The sequence below is a fragment of the Lutra lutra genome, chromosome 3 (genome assembly GCF_902655055.1).
Source record: "Lutra lutra chromosome 3, mLutLut1.2, whole genome shotgun sequence".
NCBI lineage: Eukaryota > Metazoa > Chordata > Mammalia > Carnivora > Mustelidae > Lutra > Lutra lutra.
In genome coordinates, this window is record NC_062280.1 from 14,917,254 (window position 1) to 14,940,216 (window position 22,963).

Consider the following 22,963-nt stretch of genomic DNA (forward strand, 5'->3'; position numbering starts at 1 on the left):
CAGAAGTTCTTTGGGGTTCTCAATAATTTTTAAGACTATTAAGTGGTCCTGAGGCCAAAAAGTTTAAGGACTTCCCTTTCAGTGTATGGTTGAATCATAATTTATTTAACTGTCTCACTATTTAATGATATTTGGGTGGTTTCTTTATGTTATTGTAAATAAAGCTGAAGTGAGCATCTTAGTTCTAAAATCTCCATTTGAGTTTTTGACCACTTTTAGGTAGATGTTTAGAATTTAGAAATACAGTTACTGACAAGAAGTAATTTTAAAATTCTTGATATGGGTTACTTTCTGGAAAGCCTTTACTCATTTTTGCTCTCGTCAGTTTTTAGCATTCCTGTGTCCTTGCACCAGATAATATGGAGTATTACTATTTTAAAAATTTGGGTTGATCAGTCAGTTAAGCATCTCCCTTCAGTTGAGCATCTCCCTTCAGCTCAGGTCATGATCCCAGGGTCCTAGGATGGAGCCCTCCATCAAGGCTCTCTGCTCAGTGGGGAGTCTGCTTCTCCCTCTCCCTTTGCCCCTCCATCCTGCTTGTGTTTTCTCTCAAATAAGTGAATAAAATCTTTAAAAGTAAATTTTGTTGTTAATAATAACAGCTTTCATTTATTAAATCCTTGTTATGTGCTAGATACTGTGTTAATAACCTAGCATGGATTATCTCATTTAATCTGCGCCTCTATTTCATGAGTTACTCTTTTCCCTTTTGGGAAAATACGCTTAGAGAAGTTTTTCTTAAAACCAACAGCTAATAATTAGCAGAACTACAATTCATATCCACATTTCTATTCCAAAGCCTATGTTGTGTACACTAATCTATTTTTAGGTTAAGCTTTATATATGTTCTGCATATCATATCATACCTTATCTTTATTTTATTTTATATCGCATTATTTCAGTATATTACTGGACTTTTGTTTTCTATTTTCTGAAATGATAGAACTTTCTTCTTAGGATTCTCTTGTTAAATTCCTTTATAAATCTTTCTATCCCTTTCCACTTCCATTTGAACTATCTTTCTTTTTATCTAAAATGTGCCTGAGATCTTTGGGAAGGCTAGTTTTATACACTTAAACCAAAATACTAGATTCCCTTAGCAATCTCCATGTATGTCAGAGATAATCCTAATCCCCTTTTGTGTAGAAACTAATATAAATTATACTCAACTCTTGATAATTTTGGAAAATACATACCTCCTTTGTCAAAGCACATTAGTGTACTTGAGACTGAGAAGTATTTTCAGAAAGAACTCTTTAAAGTTAAATAGCATTTTACAAACATACTTGACTACAGAATCCTTATTGTACATTATTTACTACGGTATCTTTAATCTGTCTCAATAGCAAATTTCCTTTTTTGTGAGACATTTATTTTCTGCTGATTCTTTAAGAATTTAGAAATGTTAACTAATCTCCTTGTTGCTGTTATTTCTTATCTTAGTAACTTTGAGTTCCAAGAGAGAAATAACTAACAATTAATTATATGGTGTATGAACTAATGTTAGTTTGTAACCCAAAAAGTGAATAGTTGATTGTCAGTTTAAAAGTGATATACTTCACCAGTGGGTTCTTGGATTTATTTTCAAGAAACATGGAAATCCACTTAAACTTCATTTCTGCTTATAGGTAACTATTTAATGTTCTTTCTCCATTATTCTTGTCTCTGTTTTTAACAGCTGTTTTTAAATGCTAACAATAAGGTGGCAGACAAGAACGAGAAAGACCTTGCCAACAAATTACTGACAGAAATAAATGAGGACCAGGTATCTACAAAGCCTGCATCTTGTTTCAGCTGAAGTCCAAAATCAGTCAATGGGAACAACTATTCCTGTACTTTTCTTCTTATGTCTTAAAATACACAAACACTATCTAATTCTAATCTTCATTAATTATTTTTGAAAATTGCTAAAAAATTAAAAATAAAAATTTTTTCATCTAAAAGATAAATACGTTGAAATCTCGGTGGTTGATATAAATGATCAACAGTATTCCATCTGTATATGTGTGCATCCTTTTCAGTTTAAAGAGACACAGAGTACAGGAATAGGATCCCAGTATCAATGCTGTCCACGTGGTGGTGACTTCATATTTTGGGAGCTTCTTTCTCTAAGCATTGCAGTGTATTGGGACCTTAGGTTTTGTTTGTGAGTTTGTATGGTCAGTTTTAATATCTTGATTCTTTGCTTCTTTTTGACAAGTAATGATTATAATTCAGTGGACATCCAAATCCTGGAGGAAGGGGAGAAGATGCTTAACACTTTGAATCTTAATTTAGCATAAAACTTAACTGTTTTCCTTTCTAAAAGTCACCTCTATATGGATATAGAGGAGAAATAAGCAGTTTTTTTTTGCTTTTCAGCATTAAGTAATTCAGTTTTGAAGAAACTACCGATTAAAAATGCTTTGGTTTTTTTCCTTCCCCAAAATGTTTTGAGAGAGCTTACATGATATCTTTTATTACTATCTTAATACCGAGATTTGTAAATAGAGCTGTGTTATAAAGAGACATGAAAATCTATTATTTTCTGTTCAGGATGTAAGATACCAACTATAGAGTACTATTTTAGATTTCTCTATGTTAGTCTTAAGGCCTTCTTATTTAGATTAATAAAATATTTACAATGATATTGATAAGAGGTTTATATTAATATTCCTAATTGTAGGTACTACTGATCTCTAGTAGTCTTAAACAAAGTGTAGGAAAGATCTTATTCATATGAAATTCTTTATACAGAATGATTAATGTAAACTATGTATATGTAGTAATATTTAATAACATCAACAAAAATCAAGATACTGGCTTATATAACTTGCCTAAAAGTGGTAGAACTTAGCTTAAAATGACAAAAATCTAATGAGTCCCCTTTTACTCAAATCATTTTTAGTGGAAGGGAGAAAGGAAAATTCTATTCATGGAATAACTAGTTTTAAGTCATAGTAATATATTCCCAAAGGCAGATTTTTGGGACTATGGGTTTTCATAACTTTCTGCTTCTCCTGCTATGCTTTCATGGTTGATTAAACCTGATGATAGAAGTCATGTTCAGTTTTTTAATGTTGTTAATGTTAGCTTTTGTTTTCACTTTTTTTCCTACATTTTCTAAATGTACAACCCTGAAATTTAACACATCTCTTTACGATGAAGCTTAAACAGAAATTCACAAAATGAAGCTGAAGCTGGTTTTTATTTTTTAATTATTTTTTACAGCTTTTGACATTAAGGGTTGCCTTCTCAAAAATGTGATAATGATTATAGATATTTCATTTTCTATTCTGCCTCAAATTTTGCATTTTATGTTAAAAATAGATATGCCTTATGTTTACAAGTATGATCGGTGAATAAACATACCATTTCAATTATAATGCAGGGCTTGTAAACCAAATAGACAACACCATTTTAAACATCTTATTATACATGCTAATGAAATTTCAAACTAGGAAGTTAGTATATTTCTGAAGGGAAATTAAAATATGATCGAATTTCCAATGATAGACTTCCCTTCCTTCCTCTGGAGATTGTCCATTATTTTTTAAAGCATGTATTAAGCTTGGTGTTCTTTTTGGTTTTTGTTTTTTTTTCCAAAACATTTCAAAGTATGAGTGAATTTAACTTTATCCTTCTTGACACATGGCTTATTTTCTGTCAGGTAGGTAACTTTTTTTGCAGGTATGTCTCAGAAATCTGTTCTATTGGAAAAGGAATGTATTGCATGTTAAGTAATTATTTTTTCAGGTTTTCAGAACAAAGGTTTCCTAACGGAATACAAATCTCAGACACATTATTAATTTCTTACCCTTTTTTTCTCTCTCTCTCTCTCTGGTAGGTGTTTCAGGGACAGTTGGATTGTTTGGCTATATCAGCCATTCAGGCTTTGACAGCAGTAATGAACAAATCTCCAGCTGCTAAGGTGAAACATACATCCTCAATCTCTAAAATGTTATGTTATTTTATTTTTATTAACATATAATGTATTATTAGCCCCAGGGATACAGGTCTGTGAATTGCCAGGTTTACACACTTCACAGCACTCACCATAGCACATAAGCTCCCCAAGGTCCATAACCCCACCACCCTCTCCCTACACCCCTCTGCCCAGCAACCCTCAGTTTGTTTTGTGAGATTAAGAGTCTCTTATGGTTTGTCTCCCTCCCGATCCCATCTTGTTTCATAAATTGTTGTTTTAGATAAACTAATTTTCACTGTATAATTCCCAAAGTAATATATGAAAGTATGTATATAATACCTGTGGTTTTACGCCTGAAGTGAAAAAGTCACAAGCTATTTCAGTGTCAGAATCATTTTGCTAATAATTTTGGAGTAAAATACCTATGGGCACTACTTTGGGATTATACGATAGAACAGTCAACTAGTAGAGATTTAGTGTCAGTCAACAAAGGTAGCACTGTGTTGAAATGATCATTTTATGTGATTCAATTGTTAGTGTGTCTAAGAATTACATTTTATATCATAGTTTTTCTTCATTAATAAAATAATTACTCTTTCACTATTTCTCAGTTTATGACTGCCTAGGCTGTGAACATCTTCTACATGTGAACAGCCTTATCAGTTTGGGACTTGTTTTTCCAGATGGCCTTGGAAATTCTTTTTTGTTACTCTCAGGATTTCTTTTCTGTCTCATTCACGACCACTGACTTTGTCCTGCTGTTCACTCATGCTCGTTTTGTGCTAGTAATTGTCTCATTGAGTAGTTTTAAGGATTAGTGAGATCATCTGTGTAAAGTGGTAAGCAGAGTGCCAGGCACATGGTAAATGCTTAATAATTATCAGTGTCTATCATCATCATCATTATTCTTACTATTACTGTTTTACCTTCTCTCTACCACCTCTAATATATTTCATGTTTTGCCTTCCCCCCCCCCCCCCGTTTTGCCTTTCTAATGGCCGACATGAGTGAATTATTCTTTGTTCCCTAAGCCATGCGTTCAGTAGTATTCCTTGCTTTCCACTGGTTTTTCTTAGGAATCTAACAATTGCTCTGTAGTTGTTGCTATATATAACTCATGGTTAGATGCCTACCAGATAGGCTTTTACAACTTTTATAGGCTGGCTTGGGAATCAAATCCCATTTATAATAGTTGCTGTAAGAAAAAAAATCATTTTAAGTTCTCAGTAATTGGTTTATGAGTATAATGGATTGGCACTGTATTATGATATTCAGACCTGGAATGATGTTCAAATCTTACTAAAATATAAATTTTTTTATTATGTAATCCTTTGCACGGTTTAAAATTCAAAATGTTATTTTTAAAATAACCCTTTTTTGGGGTATCTGCGTGGCTCAGTCACTTAAGCGTCAGACTCTTGACCTCAGCTCAGGCCTTGATTTCAGGTTGTGAGATTGACCCCCACGTCTAGCTCCATGCTCAGCATGGAGTATTCTTTAAAGTCTCTCTCTCCCTTTCCCTCAGCTCCTCTCCCCACTCATGCTTTCTCTCTTTCTCTTTTTCTTTTTCTCTCCCTAAATAAATAAAATAAATAGAATCTTAAAAAAAAAAACTCTTTTAAAAAATGATTGGTACTCTTTCTTTTAAGTTTTTATTTAAATTTCAGTTAGCATACAGTGTAATACTAGTTTCAGTTGTACAATGTAGTGTTTCAACAATTCCGTATAATACTCAGTGCTCGGGACGCCTGGGTGGCTCAGTTGGTTAAGCAGCTGCCTTCGGCTCAGGTCATGATCCCAGCGTCCTGGGATCGAGTCCCACATCGGGCTCCTTGCTTGGCGGGGAGCCTGCTTCTCCCTCTGCCTCTGCCTGCCATTCTGTCTGCCTGTGCTCGCTCGCTCTCCTCTCTCTCTCTCTGACAAAAAAAAAAAATACTCAGCGCTCATCACAAGTACATTTCTTCTTCTTTTTTAAGATTTTATTTGACAGAGAGAGACACAGCAAGAGAGGGAACACAGGCAGGGGAAATGGGAAAGGGAGAAGCAGGCTTCCCACTGAGCAGGGAGCCCGATGGGGAGCTCAAACCCAGGACCCTGGAATCATGACCTGAGCCAAAGGCAGATGCTTAACGACTGAGCCACCCAGGCGCCCCAGTACACTTCTTGGTCCCCATCACCTATTTAACCTGCCTACCCACCCACCTTCCCTCTGGTAACCATTAGTTTGTTCTCTGTAGTTAAGACACCGTTTCTTGCTTTGCCCTCTCCCCCTCTCCTTTTTTTTTTTTTTTTTCCCTTTTTTGCCCTTGGCCTGTTTGTTTTGTTTCTTAAATATCACATATAAATGAAATCATATGGTATTTGTCTTTCTCTAACAGACTTATTTCTCTTAATGTAATACTCTCTAGGTCCATCTGTGTCATTGCAAATGACAAGATTTCATTCTTTTTTATGGCTGAGTAATATTACATCATGTATATATTTATATGTTTGTCTCTCTATATCTATCTATCTGTACACACACACACTCTAACACTACATCTTCTTTACCCATTCATCAATTGATGGACACTTCGGCTGTTTCCATAATTTGGCCATTGTAGCTAGTACTGCTATAATCATAGGGCTACTGTATCCCTTTGAATTAGTATTTAAAAATGCCTTTTGAAAAAAGATTTTCTACCTACCCTTGGCTCACAGTCAACTAGTTTCCCTCCCCAGAGATAACCAGTTACCCATTTTGTTTGAATTATTTGATTTTATAGTAAGTGTATAAATTTATACCTGAGTTACTGGACCAATTTAGTGTTACTAGCTTTCTTGGTTATCTTTTTATTTTACTTTATAGTTTTGTGTGCCCACAAATTCAAAAATACATAGGACTTAGACCTTACTAAAATGAACTTGATGTTCCAGATAAGGTATTCCATTTAGATACGAAAAGCAGAGAGAAAACTACCTAGTTTTTTGTGGTCACCACTCAATATTGTGAGAACTCATTAGTCTTCTGAGACTGCTGTCTGACTCCTGTTATCACCAGAGTCTCCTCATTTTTTCTTCAGTTTTGTTTTAACTTCACGTAATACTGTGTGATTACAAATCAAGTGAAGAAAGGAAGTGATTGTACCCTAATCTGAAATTAATATAATAATTTTATAATATACAATTGTTGCTTATTTCATTTATTTTACATTTTGGTGGATTATGGTCACATCATATTTCAGGAGGTATGTGGAATCCATTTTAAGATGAAGAAGTGATGTAAGAAGCAAATATTGAACTCAGTCTTTTCAATATTAAGTTAATTAAACAGGTGTTACTCAGCATTTTAAATATTCCAACAAATTCAGTCTTTGAAAATGTGCTTTGTTGGATTTATTTCCCTTTTTCCCTTCCTCTAGGAAGTATTTAAAGAAAGAATTGGTTATACACATATGTTTGAGGTTTTAAAATCCCTGGGTCAGCCACCACTGGAACTACTTAAAGAACTCATGAATATGGTGAGTTTTTTAGCTTTATTAAACAAGTTCCATTATCTCCATTTCCAAGGTGGTTATTAACCTTTTGTCTTTTATGTTACTTTATAGGCTGTAGAGGGTGACCACACTTCAGTTGGGATTTTGGGCATTAGTAATGTCCACCCTCTCTTGCTTCTTATCCGGTGGCTTCCAGAGCTAGAATCCCATGATCTGCAAATCTTCATCTCTGATTGGCTGAAAAGAATTTGTTGTATTAATAGGCAGAGCCGAACTATTTGTGTCAATGCAAACATGGGAATTCACATCATCGAAACCCTTGATTCCCATTCTTCCCTCCACCGAACTTGTGCTGAGAACTTGGTTGCACTTCATGGTTCCTTGGGGAGTCAGTCAGTGAGCTCAGAAGAAATCCGTCGACTACTAAGATTGCTGAGAGTGGATGAACCTGAATATATTCACCCCTATACCACTCCTGTGACTCGAGCAATTCTGACAATGGCCCGAAAACAAAGTCTAGAGAGCGCACTGCAGTATTTTAACTTGTCACATAGTATGGCAGGAATTTCTGTGCCTTCCATACAGAAGTGGCCAGGGTCTGCCTTTTCTTTCAATGCTTGGTTTTGCTTAGATCAGGATCAGTTGACTGTTGGCAACGCTAACAAAGGAGGAAAAAGAAAACAATTGTACAGGTACTGTACAAGTTACGGAATATAAATGAATACTGTCATAACAGTATATGCTGTAATTCCCAAATAGGAAAAAGCTTTTCAAGCTTTTTAAATGCAGAACAGTTTAGCTGAAGCCTCTTTATCCTTGGGGTGTACACAGTTTAATTATAAGTGTTTTATTGCTTTCTTGATATTGATTACATAGCTCAAATATTTTGCCAGTTCTTAGGCTAGTTTGGGAAGAAAGTTCCTTCTTAAAAGTATTGTAAAAGTAGAAAAAAAAGAATAACAAATTTTAAAATGAATGGTGATCTTTGTGCTCCATTGAAGAATCTGTGTATTTATATGAAGGATCAGAAAACCTTTGTGTATGTACATCCAAACTTAAGTTACTTCAGTAACTAATAATTTTTAATATGCCTTGCGATTTTTAAGACTTTCATTTATGCTTTCTGAATCCTATTTGAAAGAATTTTGGAGATTTGCAAGTTTATCATTTTACTGGAATTTTAATGGAATTCCACTCATATGGCTACCTTTTATAATTTACTAAACCATTAAGCCCCAAAAAGATTTAAGAATTATCTTTCAAGCAAGACTGGACTGATACTTGGCAGTAGAATGTAAGCCACAGCATTATTGATAATGATATTCATGATAACATGGTTTTGTGTGTTTCAGTGGTGATAAAGCTGAACAACTGATTTCAAAAGTTCTGATAATATATTTTTTTGTTAGCTTCTTTACAGGAAGTGGCATGGGTTTCGAAGCTTTTATTACCCATTCAGGTATGTTGGTTGTGGCAGTGTGCACAAAAAGAGAATATGCTACAGTTATGCTTCCTGACCACAGTTTCTGTGATTCCCTCTGGGTAAGGTTTTAGGACATCACATTTAACTTTCTGGTTCTTTCCTTTAAAAACACATTTGGTGCATGTACATCAGGAGTTGTCTCCTTTTTGAGAGTTGATTAATTTTTACTTTAAAATTCTATGAATGTTCAAGTTTATAAGGAAGTTAATATCACTTTCCTCATCATTATAAATTCAGCAGCAGTAAGTTTTCTCCTAAAAAGTTAAAAGGAAATGTTATCATTCCTTTCAAGTTTTCTAGAATCAGATTTGATTTTGAAATTAATTTAAAATGATAACATAAGTTATTGAAAACATTGCATTTCCGTTGCTTAAGGTATAAATTGCTTCTTATTAGAAAAATTAATTATAAAGAATACTCAGACTTGGAAAATGCAGAGAAGATACTGTGTTACATTTATGTACAAATTTCTAGAACAGATTAAATGCCTTTATACTTTATAGTACTACAGAAAAAATTGTCATTCACTTTAAGAACAGAATTTTAACCAGCATTTAATTATCTTAAACTCAATGTTCTATTGTTCACACAAACTAGTTATAAAGTAATACTCTGAAAACAGTTGTCATTCCAAAGATTTAATGTAATTTTAGTCTTTAAATGTATGTCTTACTTTATTAGCACAACATAACCATTGTTCACATGCCTGGAAAAAGACCCTTTGGTCAGAGCCTTGTCTTTATCTATGACAATGGACAGCAGAAGGTCTCTGCCCCTCTCAGATTTCCTGCCATGAATGAAGTAAGCACATCTAACCTACTCTTTTTTTTTTTTTTTAATTTAAATTCACTTAATTAACATACCCGTGTATTACTGGTTTCAGAGGTAGAGTTCAGTGATTCATCAGTCTTATATAATTCACAGTGTTCATTACATCACATGCCCTCACCCAGTTATCCCGTCGCTCCCTCCCCCCTCCCCCTCCAGCTACCCTCAGTTTGTTTCCTATAATTAAAAGTCTCTTATGGTTTGTCTCCCTCTCTGGTTTCATCTTGTTTTATTTTTTCTCTCTTCCCCATGAGCCTCTTTTGTTTCTCAAATTCCTCATATCAGCTAGGTCATAAAATAATTGTCTTCTCTGACTGACTAATTTCGCTTAGCATAATACCCTCTAGTTCCATTCACGTCGTTGCAAATGGCAAGGTTTCATTTTTTCTTGATGGCTGCACAGTATTCTACTCTATATGTATATAAAACACATCTTTATCCATTCATCTGTTGATAGACATCTGGGCTCTTTCCATAGTTTGGCTACTGTGGACACTGCTGCTATAAACATTGGGGTACACGTATCCCAACAGATCACTGCATTTGTATCTTTGTGGTAAATGCCCACTAGTTCAATTGCTGGGTCATAGGGTAGCTCTATTTTCAACTTTTTGAGGAACCTCCATACTGTTTTCCAGAGTGGCTGCACCACCTTACAGTCCCACCAACAGTGTAAGAGTGTTTCCCTTTCTCTGTATCTAACCTACCCTTTATGGGACCCATTGATTGAGAACTTTTGAAAAATTTCAGTTTAATGTAGAAGGTTCTGTTTATTTTAAATATGTGCCCATGAATTTTAAAGTGTTTTTTATATTCTAAGATATAGTAAGTTAATATTTAATAATATTAGTCCGTTATTATTAGATGAAGTCAGGCTTAAAATAGGAAAGCCAGAGAAATTGAGTAGAGCAGAGCAAAGGGTCATTAAGTAAAGCTCTCCAAGGGATGCCTGGCTGGCTCAGTTGGAAGAGCTTGGGACTCTTGACCTTTGGGTTGTGAGTTTGAGCTCCATGTTGGGTGTAAAGGTTCCTTAAAAATAAAATCTATAAATAAATAATAAATAAAGCCCACCAAGTATACAAAATACTTAGAGATGCTTTTGTTGGACTCATTTCCATCCCACTGAATTTGAATTAATAATGAAGAAACCTTAAGCCTTTACATATTATATTGTAGTCAAATATAAGATGGAATTTATTTACTGAGATAATTCTTAACGTTAGTGTAAAAGTTTTTTGAGAATTCTTAGATGATTTTGAAAGAGCCTTTATTAAAGATAACGAAATTTATTATTTCCCAAGTTCTTCTAGGATTCTAGTAATTTCTTTTTTTTTTTAAGATTTTATTTATTCATTTGACAGAGATCACAAGTTGGCAGAGGTAGGCAGAGAGAGGGGGAAGCAGGCTCCCTGCCAAGCAGAGAGCCCAATGAAGGGCTTGATCCTAGAACCCTGGGATCATGACGTGAGCTAAAGGCAGAGGCTTAACCCACTGAGCCACCCAGGCACCCTGGATTCTAGTAATTTCTTGTTGAAGTTCATCCTGATGCTCATTATAGGATAACCTGTAATTAGCATTATTATACTAATGTGTAGTTTTTAAAATAAATTTTAAAGGGAGAAAAGTAGTAATTTCCTCTATTTTAGAATATAGTAAAATAGTGGAAGTTTTTAAAAATACTCATTGAGGGCGCCTGGGTGGCTCAGTGGGTTAAGCCACTGCCTTCGGCTCAGGTCATGATCTCAGGGTCCTGGGATCGAGCCCCACATCGGGCTCTCTGCTCGGCAGGGAGCCTGCTTCCTCCTGTCTCTCTGCCTGCCTCTCTGCCTGCTTGTGATCTCTCTCTGTCAAAAAAAAAAAAAAAAAAAAAAAAAAAAAAAAAAAATCTTTAAAAATACTCATTGAAATGTGAGTTATAAAAGTAATGCATCTAATAAAGTAAAAAAATAAATAAATAAATAAAAGTAATGCATCTAAATCCCATAGGCCGAAAGTAATATCTGTAATGACTTTGTATATGTGCACACATGCACACATTATGATCCAATACAATTAAAACTTCCAGTTTTATCTTCCACCTATTTGTTTTCTTTATTTTATGTACTATTTTATTTTCAATATCAAGATAGAGATGTAATTAAAATTATGTGATTTATTTTGTTTCTTAATTTATAGCCTTTTATTTCCTGCTGCATTGGTTCAGCTGGGCAAAGAACCACCACTCCTCCACCTTCCCAAATCCCAGATCCACCGTTTTCTTCCCCCATTACCCCTCATCGGACATCATTTGGCGGAATTCTGTCGTCAGCCTCCTGGGGAGGAACACTTGAAAAATCAAAATTGATTACCAAATTGATATCAGCTGGAACCCAAGATAGTGAATGGGGCTGCCCCACATCTCTGGAGGGTCAGCTAGGGTCTGTTATCATCTTCTTTGAAGCACTACAGCCTCCTCAGGTGAAGGCATTGTATTTAGCAGGTGAGCATGTATAGTCATACTGTTTAAACTTAAATAGTCTTTTTGTTGCCTACATATATTTTGAAGAATATATTTGATCTGAAGAGTGTATTAGTATTTGTAATGGAAGCTGAAAGGGAAGAAGCCTACTACATTCCATGCCCCCTCACTCCAACTTGATTAGGATATTATTGACATAAAACAGGTAAGTTTAGAAAGTACAATGTAATGATTTGATACACATGTATATTATAAAATGATTACCAAAATAAGGTTAGTTAGGACCTCCATCCCTCACATAATTACAATGTTTTACATGTGTGGTGATAACATTTAAGATCTACTCTCTTAATAACTTTTTGGGGTAAAATATAGTGTAGTTAATTATAGTACACCGTACTTTTTTTGGTAGGCATAAGTAAAGCAAACCTTTAGGAAATTAAAAAAAAAATTTATTTATTTGACAGAGAGAAATCACAAGCAGACAGAGAGGCAGGCAGAGAGAGGGGGAAGCAGGCTCCCTGCTGAGCAGAGAGCCCAACGTGGAACTCAATCCCAGGACCCTGAGATCATGACCTGAGCCGAAGGCAGAGGATTAACCACTGAGCCACCCAGGCACCCTAGGAAATTTTTCAAACATCATCCATAATAATGTCTGTATTAGTCTATTAGGACTGCTGTAACTCCATACCACAGACTTGGGTGGCTTATACACTATTTCCTCACAATTCTGAATGTTATAATTCCAAGATCAAATTTCCTTCAGGCTTGGTTTGTTGAGAACTCTCCCTGGCCTGTAGATGGCTACCTTCTCACTATGTACTCACATGGCATCCATCTTCACTTGGTGTATGTGCAAAGAGAAAGATATCTATTCCTCTTCTTATAAAGGGCCCTTTTGACATCACTTAACCTTAGTTACCCTGAAGACCTCCAAATATAGTCATAAAGAGGGTTAGAGCTTCAACATATGAGTATGTGGAGGGAACATTTTTCAGTATATAATATTGCCAATACTTTTGACAGATTTTAATAAATTGGTGAAACATAATATAAACCTGTATTTATAAGAAATCATATGACTGATTCTAAAATCATGTGAGTCTTGTTCTAAAACTTGTCATTTTTATAATTTATTGTTAATATACCTGAAGAAATGAGAACAGAAGAATTAGGAGAACTTGGATAAGATTATAAGCTATTTTTGTTTTGGCTTTTTCCTTTTCTTTTGGCTGTGATTTTAAAGATACACACTGATGGTTATTATTGGATCATAACTATTTTCAAAATTCAAAACTTCTAAGTATTCATATATATTAACTGCAGAAGAGCTATTTTATGTAAAAATATCTTTTTTAGGTAACATAAGAGTTTTGAGGTGAATGGGACTGCCCAAACTTTGAAAGTTTATATTAGAATCTTATCATTACTTTAAAACTCACCAAAGTATATGAAAGTGCTCTATAATCTAAATAAACTTAAAGTTACTGAGTCATTTAGTGTGGTCATTACAGCTTATATAGTTTGGATTTTATTTTCATAATTTTTCCAACTTATAGTTCTACTCTTATAAAATAATTATTTGTTGTATAGTCTTCATAATGATTGTTTTGAATGGCTGCATAAGGTTCATTGAGTCCATATTGCATGATTTACTTAGGTTGTTCATAATTTTTAATTTGATATAAACTTCAGGTATTAAATGAGATGAACTATTGTACTTTTGGTGTTTTTCCTTATTTGGGTGGGTTTACTTATGATAAATTCCCAGGATAAATATTCAGAGTGTTTGAATTTTTTTGGAGGGGGGCTCTCAATAATGTTGCCTAATCAATTTCCAAAAGGTGTATACAAATTCACAGTGCATACTAGTAAAATGTAGGTATACTAGTTTCACCACAGGCTCATTAAGATGGAATGATCAGTACTGTTTCCTCCATTTTTTGGTGTAAGATGGAACCTTGCTGTAATTTCTGTTTCTTTGATTTTTTAGTAAGTCCTATTATTTTACTGTTCAATTTCTATGTTATCTATTCACATTATTGGTTGATTGTTTTGCTCTTCTGTCATATAAATTTAAATTACATTAGACAAATTAATAGGTAAATTTAGTTATATTTGATATTAGTCTTTTAATACCATATAAAATTTCCTTTCTGTAGTAGAGATCTAACCACCCCCCAGCTTTTCTAGGTTTTAGACAAACTACAGGTGGTATAAAAATAAAGTTCATTTTGGGTATTATGTTTTAACTGTGTTAAGTAGCTTGAAACGACTTAATTTAAAATTTTATTCTAATTACACAAACCAAGGTGGCTGTATATATTCAATGATGTTTGTGTATATGTGTATAAATAATTTTCAGGTCCAAACTGTTTAAGCCCTTGGAAATTTCAGGAGTCTGACATGGCTGACCTGCCTGCTAACATCCTTCTTCACTACACTGCAAAGGTGAGAGTAAATGCATGGCGTGTATCTAGTTGTAACTATCCTATGAGCTAAAATTCCTTTCTTGTTCCTTTTGTCATTTCAATGGATAATTAAGAAGGACAGACTTGAATTTCCACTAAAAAATTATTAATTTTCGAAAGAAGAGGAAAAGAAATAAAATTAAAGTGCAGTTCTCAACTAGGATTCAAATGTTAATCATTATGTCATCCCAGTAGTATGAGTGGGAATCGTTGGGGTGGGAATTTGTACTAATAAAGTGACATCAGTAAATGAAACCGTTTAAACTTTTTGTTATCCTACTTCTTTGGAAGGAGAGATTAAACAAAATTATGCTCAACATTTTTTTGTTTATTTTTAAAATGTAATGCAAGGAAACAAACCCCCCAAAATGGAATGTTTATTTCAGAAGGAGAAAAAAGAAACTACATTTATGCATAGCATGTGTTGTCCTTTTTCCTTCAAAGAGCTACCTAGTGAAAGTAATTAAGGTCAACAAGGGCTGAGGGAAAGATCAAATGTAGAACTGGGAGGAAGAAAAAGAAAAGTGGCATAAACAATATTAGTTGTCTTTGTTATACAAAATGTTACATTGACCCAGAAAGTGCTTTTTGTGAGATTATACACTGTAGAACTTTTTTTCTAGTTTAGCCAGCTAGTACCTGGTCATAATTTATTACTTTGAATACTTATTTGTTATATTTGACCTAATAAAATTTACCTATCATTTGTATTCCCCTAACTTTTTATTTTAATTAATTTCAAGCCTAGAGAGGTTGAAAGAATGGTAAACTGAAATCCTGTGTACTCTCCATTCATTTGCTAATTCATTAATCACTAACATTTTGCCATACCTGTTGACTTTGTTTCCAGTCTTTTGTGAAGGCAGATTGACTTAACTATTAGACACTTTACTCCTAAGTATTTCTGTGTAATCATTAACGTACCCAGGAAAATTATGAATAATTTCTGCACTATATGATTCATTCAAATTTTCCCAGTTTTCCCAAAAATACTTTGTTTAGCCTTTTCAAAACTTTAATCTGGATCAAGGTTCATGCATTGCGTTGGCTATCATGTCTCTTGGGCCTCCTTTTTTTTTAGTGTGCCTTTTGTAACATTAACTTTTTTCCAAAGATATGTTTGTCTGCTGAACTAGACTTTATTTTCTTGGCAAGAACTATATCATATTCTTATTTTTACTCTATTATAAGTAGATAGGAAATAATTGAATTTAATCTCACTAATGTATCTGGTTGCATGTTCTAGACATGTGATAGCTAACGGAATCTTTCTGGCATTGTGGTTGTCATATTCTCTTTTCAGATTTAAACTTGATAACATTAGGTTGAATTTTTATTATTGGAACTTCCAACAGTAAAAAATTTGTAATAAGAAAATAGCCATTCTTGTTTTTCTTCAAGAAACTCAGATGACAAATATATACAATGAAGAATTTCTTGGAAGAATATTTCTTTTTTTTTTTTTTAAAGATTTTATTTATTTATTTGACAGACAGAAATCACAAGTAGGCAGAGCAGCAGGCAGAGAGAGAGAGGGAGAAGCAGGCTTCCCGCTGAGCAGAGAGCCCGATGCGGGGCTCGATCCCAGGACCCTGGGATCATGACCTGAGCCAAAGGCAGAGGCTTTAATCCACTGAGCCACCCAGGCGCCCCGGAAGAATATTTCTTGAAAATGGTGATAAAATCATGATACGAGGGTTCTGTGTTTAACAGAGTTTTGGAGAAATGTATTCCGTATATCCATTTTTGGAGATTGATGATACACTTGAAAAATCTTGTTAGAATCCTGTTAGAAACTAGTTTACTTTTATTTTATCCTACTCTTTCACCAGTTATTTGAGCATAGAACATGTTCTATTTTTTAATCTCACTTACTAACAAATGCTAGTCTGGGAGGAGCTGCTCTAGAGGATTTTTTTTGACAGTCAACAGTTCTTCATTTTTGTACTCATTTGTAGGAGGTGTTAAACCATCCATTATTGGTAATTTTTTGAGTGTCTTCTCCGAGCCAAGAATTGTGCGGAACTTTCAGGATGTAAAGATGAATAAAGTGTCTGACTTTAAGAAGCTTATAACCTAAAGTCAAGTAAATATGTAAAAAAAAAAAATAAGTGCAATATAATTTTATGAGCATTTTTCATTTTAGTTCCCATTTATTGAGTATTTACACTATATCAAGCATTATGCTAAATGTTTTACATGTATTCTTTCACTTACCCTTCACAAAAATCTAAGGGTTATATGATATTACTTGTGTCTTTTATAAGTCTAGTTTTCTTAGGCTCAGTAGACAAGTAACTTGCCTAGCCTCATAATTGTAGTGAGTGGTAGTGCTGGCTATAGAACTCAGCCTATTTAATGCATATCCTTAACCTATACAATATTTCTGTGTTGGAATTAGGTACAAAAGACAGTGAGCAACAAAGGAGAGTGGTTGGTTCTTTCAGAAGGCTAGAAGATCATAGAAAAGATGGTTTGATTTCTGTTTTAAAAAGCAGATTGAGGAGGCATGTGCCAGGCTTAACAAGCAGCACCTTCAAAGGCACATACTATAAAACTGGGATCTACATATATTTGGGTTTAGGGCACTAAGTAAGCAGGCACTAAGAAGAGAAGATGGCAGGAAATTAAATTAGAGGGCGCGTGGAGGCCAGATGATAGCAAGCCTCCTATGCCAGACTAACTAGGCAGTGCACAGGATTTTGAGGAGAAGAACAAAATATAATTAGGTTTGCATTTTAGAAAAAAGGTCTGAAGTTGCACTGTGAAAGTTGGATTGGAGGGATAGCAGATGGGAGGCAGTCATGCCATAAGGAGTTTTACTGTGTGAGGACAAGTCATAGATACACGATATCCAAACAAAGGTTGTAATGGGAGAAAAACATTTCTGTCTCTGAGACTAATATAGTTTACATTGGGTTAACTGAAAACTCGATTTACATTTGTTTTATTAAAGCATATTTCCTCTGTTGCTTTAAGAAGAAAATAACTAATACATCATTTGTGCTACAATTTATAGGGTTTGTGATTTTTTTTGTTTTTGGGGGGGTTTTTTGGAATGGTGATTGGATTCAAGGATACTTCATTATCTACAAATTCACAAATTGAACATGAAGTTGTGTGCTTTATAATTCTTTATGGAAGTTAATAAATTTGACAATTTCTACAATTATGGACTAGACTCTGAGTAGGAATATAACCAGAATTGTCAAGAACATGGAAGAAAATAGTGTCTATGTCTGTGACTGGATTTTTGTAAATTGTTTTGTGATTTTTTATATCACATTTTAACCATGTATTTTATATGTATCAGTGAAATTATGCCTAGTGAAATACTGATGGGAATAAAACACAGAACTTTTTTTTTTTAAGATTTTATTTATTTTACAGATGGAGATCACAAGTAGGCAGAGAGGCAGGCAGAGAGAGGGGGGGGAAGCAGGCTCCCTGCTGAGCAGAGAGCTGGATGTGGGGCTCAATCCCAGGACCCTGGGATCATGACCTGAGCCGAAGGCAGAGGCTGTAACCCACTGAGCCACCCAGGTGCTCCCAGAACACTGAACTTTTTAAAAAGCCAAAAATCTGGGCGCCTGGGTGGCTCAGTGGGTTAAGCCGCTGCCTTCGGCTCAGGTCATGATCTCAGGGTCCTGGGATCGAGGCCCGCGTTGGGCTCTCTGCTCAGCAGGGAGCCTGCTTCCCTCTCTCTCTCTCTCTGCCTGCCTCTCCATCTACTTGTGATCTCTCTCTGTCAAATAAATAAATAAAATCTTAAAAAAAAAAATAAATAAAAAAATAAAAAGCCAAAAATCTGTTTGCATATAATTGGCTTAAAACTTCTCTATTTTTAGTTGTTTTAACTTCACAGAATTTTTAAAAAATTATTAATTGAAGTATAGATGACACACAATGTTACATTAGTTTCAGGTGTACAACATAGTGATTTGACAAGTCTATGTTATGCTATGCTCACAACTGTAACTGCCATCTGTCACTATACACCACTGATACAGTACCACTGACTGTATCTCCTTTGCTTTACTTTTTATCCCTGTCACTTACTCATTGCATAACTGGAAGCAAAACCCTTCACCCGTTTTGCCCATGGCCCTCTCCTCCCCTCCCCTGTGGCAACTATCACTTTGTTCTTAAAAGAGAAAAAATTTTAAACTATGGTGATTGGTGAGTAAGTTGTTGCTATAGCTCATCTGTCAAATGGCATGCAGCAGTGGCCTATTTTTGATGAGTGAATGGTTTAGAATCTAGTCCCTGATTCTTTTAAAGGACAATTAGAATAGTAATACTAAACTTCATATTGTAAGCATCTTATCCTTGACTATAATATATACCCTTTTAAATTATAGTGAAATGTTTCACATATAGTTAAAATTATGTTTTGTCCTCATTGTGCATAGCTGTTTGCCATATTTTCCTTTTATTCTTAGGCCTGCAAAAATTCAATCTGTCTTGATTTATCTACTAATTGTTTGCATGGAAGATTAACAGGAAACAAAGTAGTGAACTGGGACATTAAGGTAAGTTAATGATGAGTTATATAATATGTAACTTTACTGATCCTTTTAAAGAGTTTATCTTTTATGCACCGCCGGATTGATCTGAATAATAAGTTCCGGTGAAAATTTTTGCAGGCAAGATAAACTGTTTGAAGTATAAACAGATAGGTAGTTGGATGATTAATTTGCTTGAAACTTAGTTACCTCCTTAAACTATGTCATAAATTTAACAGTTTCCTTAAGAAGAATATACTGTCTTGGTTCATTGCTCCACTTTTAAGGTATTTAACCCCTAAAACTGTGTGGCAGATTTCAACCCCTCCTAACCTCTCAGGGACTTCATTGATTATCATTTTTCTTCTGTATTACTTCTGTCTGTAGTCTCCTCTTTGTTAGTTTTGAACACAGATCTCTCCTCTGTGAGGCTAAAGATGAGAGACTTTCTTCTTCCCCGCATCCCTCTCTAGCTATCATGACTTGTCTGTCTTCTTGATGTGCCTCATGTGTGTGTCAGTTGGACATAATGTCTTTGGTTCTATCTAAGAGGCCTCTGTTTATTTTCTAAGACTGAATTAACCGTTTTTGTCATGAGTACTGTAACACTTTATCATTTCACTTATTGTAAATAGTGACTTGCTTGATATTTGCTTGCTTTGATTCTCCAGTAGTCCTTAAGAACTTTGAAAGGACGTACCACAGCTTTTTTCCACTGGTGCATTTTACAAGGATATGCAGTAACGTTGTTTACTGAATTGTTAAATTAACAAAGGTTATTTAGATTCATGTCAAGTTAACTTGACTTTAGAATTAATGTCAAGTTAACTTGACTTTAGAATTAATGTCAAGTTAACTTGACTTTAGAAAGTCAAGTCAGAGATACCCTATTTCTAAAATATAGTATTCCCTTGCAAGTTATCTTACAAAGAAATTATAGCCTAAGTAAAATTAAAAATATAAAAGATAGTTATAAGGCAACTTGCTGGTAAATTGGCAAAAATATATATATATATATATCTTATATATATATATTTTTAAGAATTTATTTATTTATCATAGTGAGAGACAGAGCACAAGCACGGGAGGGGCAGAGGGAGAGGGACAAACAGATTCCCAGCAAGTAGCCCAGTGTGGGGCTGGATCCCAGGAACCTGAGATAATGACCAAGCCAAAGTCAGATGCTTAACCAACTGAGCCACCCAGGTGCCCCTCTTTTTTTTTCTTTTAAACACTTATTTATTTAAGAGCATGCACATTTAAACAGGGGGAGGGGCTAAGGGAGAGGCAGAAAGAGAGAATCCTCAAACTGAGCTGAAATCAAGAGTTGGATGCTCAACGGACTGAGCCAGACAGGAGTCCCCCAGATCCCTTTTATCTTGTAGTCAGTTAACACTGATTAAATACACTTACTGTTTCAGTGGAACAGAGGTAATTAGAATAATTCTGCCAGTGTAAAAATGAATCTATCAGTTAATGTTAGTCTTGTGTTATTCTCGTGGTATAAAGCATTTTTCTCTTTGACTTTGAGATGAAACCACTTAATTTTACCTGTTAAAATAGTAAGATTTATGACATTTGTCCATTTATAAGTTAACTTTTGCTGTCACTTGTAAGATTGGCCTTATAAGGCTAGTTGCATATCTTACTTATATATAGAAAGCTGATTATTTTTGCTATACATTATACTTGAAAATCAAAGTAGTTTTTGGTGCCTTTGAGTTATAACTGTGGGAAATCAAATGGGAATAGAATTAATAAGAACGTTCATTGTGTTTTTTTCCTTCAGAAAATTATATTTTACTTTTTTGTTTGTTAGGTTTTTTTTTTTTAAAGATTTTATTTATTTATTTGACAGAGAGAGATCACAAGTAGACAGAGAGGCAGGCAGAGAGAGAGAGAGAGGGGGAAGCAGGCTCCCCGCTGAGCAGAGAGCCTGATGCGGAACTCGATCCCAGGACCCTGAGATCATGACCTGAGCCGAAGGCAGCGGCCCAACGCACTGAGCCACCCAGGCGCCCTGTTTGTTAGTTTTAAGAGCTATTTTTACTAGTGTCAGAGGTAGAACTTAGTGATTCATCAGTTGCATATAACACCAAGCTCTCATTCCATCAAGTGCCCTCCTTAATGCACATCACCCAATTACTCCATCCCCCCACCCACCACCCCTCCAGCAGCCCTCAGTTTGTTTCCTAGAGTTCAGTGTCTCTTACATTCATTGTATTTTTATACTGCAACAAAATCAAACACAAAAATAGTTAAATGACAACTGAGAAAAAAATACTTGGCATCCAAAAAGTTAATTTGCTTGCTATTACCTTAAAAATCAATATGAAAAACAGGCAAAAAGTATGAAGAGGGTTCTTTAATAAATGAAACTCAGTTTTGGTGGCAGATCAGAACATTTTAGCAGTTAATGTTGGCTAACCTTGGGTAGTACCCGGTTTGCAAGACACTATGCACTCATTTATTAACTTACTTAATCCTGGTAACGACTTTACAAAGTGGGAATTATTATTAGCCTTATTTTACAGATGAAAAAATTGAGACCAGAGAGATTAGTAACTTGTTAAAGAATATGGACTGTACTTTGTTAAGCTATGCAAAATAGTCACTTTGAACTTCTGTTGAAACCACCCACTTCACTTTTTTGTTAAGTAAAAGGAGAGGAGTCAGTCATATTTCTACCACCAAATGTAATTTTTTCTTAATTTATTTTGTTGTTCATTATACTTAATTGCCTTTGACAGTTGTTTCCTCTTATTTCATTAGTGTTGTATTATAAAGCCTACTTAATGGGGTCAAATTTAGATTGCCTGTGTTTGTGAAAGCGTCCGTAGACAAAAGGACGAGACTGATACAAAGCGAAGGTCAAGCAAAGCTTTATTTCATGCCAAGCATGGAGAATCAAACTGACCGGCCAAGGCCGTCTCTTGCAAAGAGGCGACTCCCCCACCCCAGCCTCACAGACTAACTTTTATAGAGTAAAGGCCATGTGGTTGAGCCTGACTACACACAGGTGGCCAATTGAATTACATTCTACCCCATAGTAGTTATTTGAACTAGCCTATCACCCTGGTCAGAATTGGCGCCCAAAAGGCAGGGCCCACATTTTTGGGTGGTTAGGGAGGTGCTTTCCTGATTGGGTGTCTCCACCTGGCTGAACATGTCCTTGGAGGGTAGGGAGGTAAAACGTGCACTTTCCCTTGATTGGACGTTTCCATCTGGCTGGACACGTCCTTGAATCTGGACTCCATTATCGGGGGCTATTTGGCCGTATTTCACCAATTCTGTTTCTAAGCGCTTTCCTCTTGGGGGAAGGGGCATGTTCAATCTAAGTTTACTGCATAAACAACAAAATGGCTCGCTCTGGCTAAGTAGGCCCTTACATTTGGAATCCCTAAACTTTGGAAAACAAAGGTGCAGTACAAATGGTCTGGCATAGTCTCAAGTATCGACATGGTGACCCCACGGCTATTCTTTAAAGCAGCTGCCCAAACAAGGGTTCCTTTAACTTGGACATTGCCTGAAAGCTTGGCAAATTGTAACTTCATACATGCTTGTGTGAATAATAAATGACAGAATTGTCCTTGTTTTATAAAATTAAAAAATTGTAATTGTCTTTTTTCAGGACATCATAAACTGCATAGGTGGATTAAATGTATTGTTTCCTCTGTTGGAACAAATCAGCCACTTTGGTGAAGGACAGATTTCTGAAGGAATGAATGAAAGCACAGTTTCTGAATTGATAACACCTGTAGAAGGAGATTGGGTTGTACTGACCTCCACGAAGGCATCAGGTATTGAAATAAAATTAATACAAAATAGTCATTGA

The 22,963-nt window shown here is 35.0% G+C and overlaps 1 protein-coding gene across 8 annotated transcripts in view; it reads left to right on the forward strand.

Annotated features, from left to right (window-relative positions):
* The window catches only part of NBEAL1 (neurobeachin like 1), a 192,880-nt gene that overhangs the window by 67,001 nt on the left and 102,916 nt on the right, over nucleotides 1-22,963 (forward strand). For 6 of the 8 annotated variants that reach the window (XM_047720851.1, XM_047720847.1, XM_047720846.1 and 3 more), the window contains exons 11-20: nucleotides 1,679-1,765; nucleotides 3,827-3,910; nucleotides 7,309-7,407; nucleotides 7,495-8,075; nucleotides 8,793-8,925; nucleotides 9,548-9,667; nucleotides 11,870-12,173; nucleotides 14,518-14,603; nucleotides 19,066-19,155; nucleotides 22,760-22,928. In XM_047720851.1, the coding sequence (XP_047576807.1) occupies nucleotides 1,679-1,765; nucleotides 3,827-3,910; nucleotides 7,309-7,407; nucleotides 7,495-8,075; nucleotides 8,793-8,925; nucleotides 9,548-9,667; nucleotides 11,870-12,173; nucleotides 14,518-14,603; nucleotides 19,066-19,155; nucleotides 22,760-22,928 (1,753 nt within the window). The remainder of the gene's footprint in view (nucleotides 1-1,678; nucleotides 1,766-3,826; nucleotides 3,911-7,308; nucleotides 7,408-7,494; nucleotides 8,076-8,792; nucleotides 8,926-9,547; nucleotides 9,668-11,869; nucleotides 12,174-14,517; nucleotides 14,604-19,065; nucleotides 19,156-22,759; nucleotides 22,929-22,963) is intronic. The other 2 variants (XM_047720853.1, XM_047720854.1) reach the window with 1 other exon arrangement.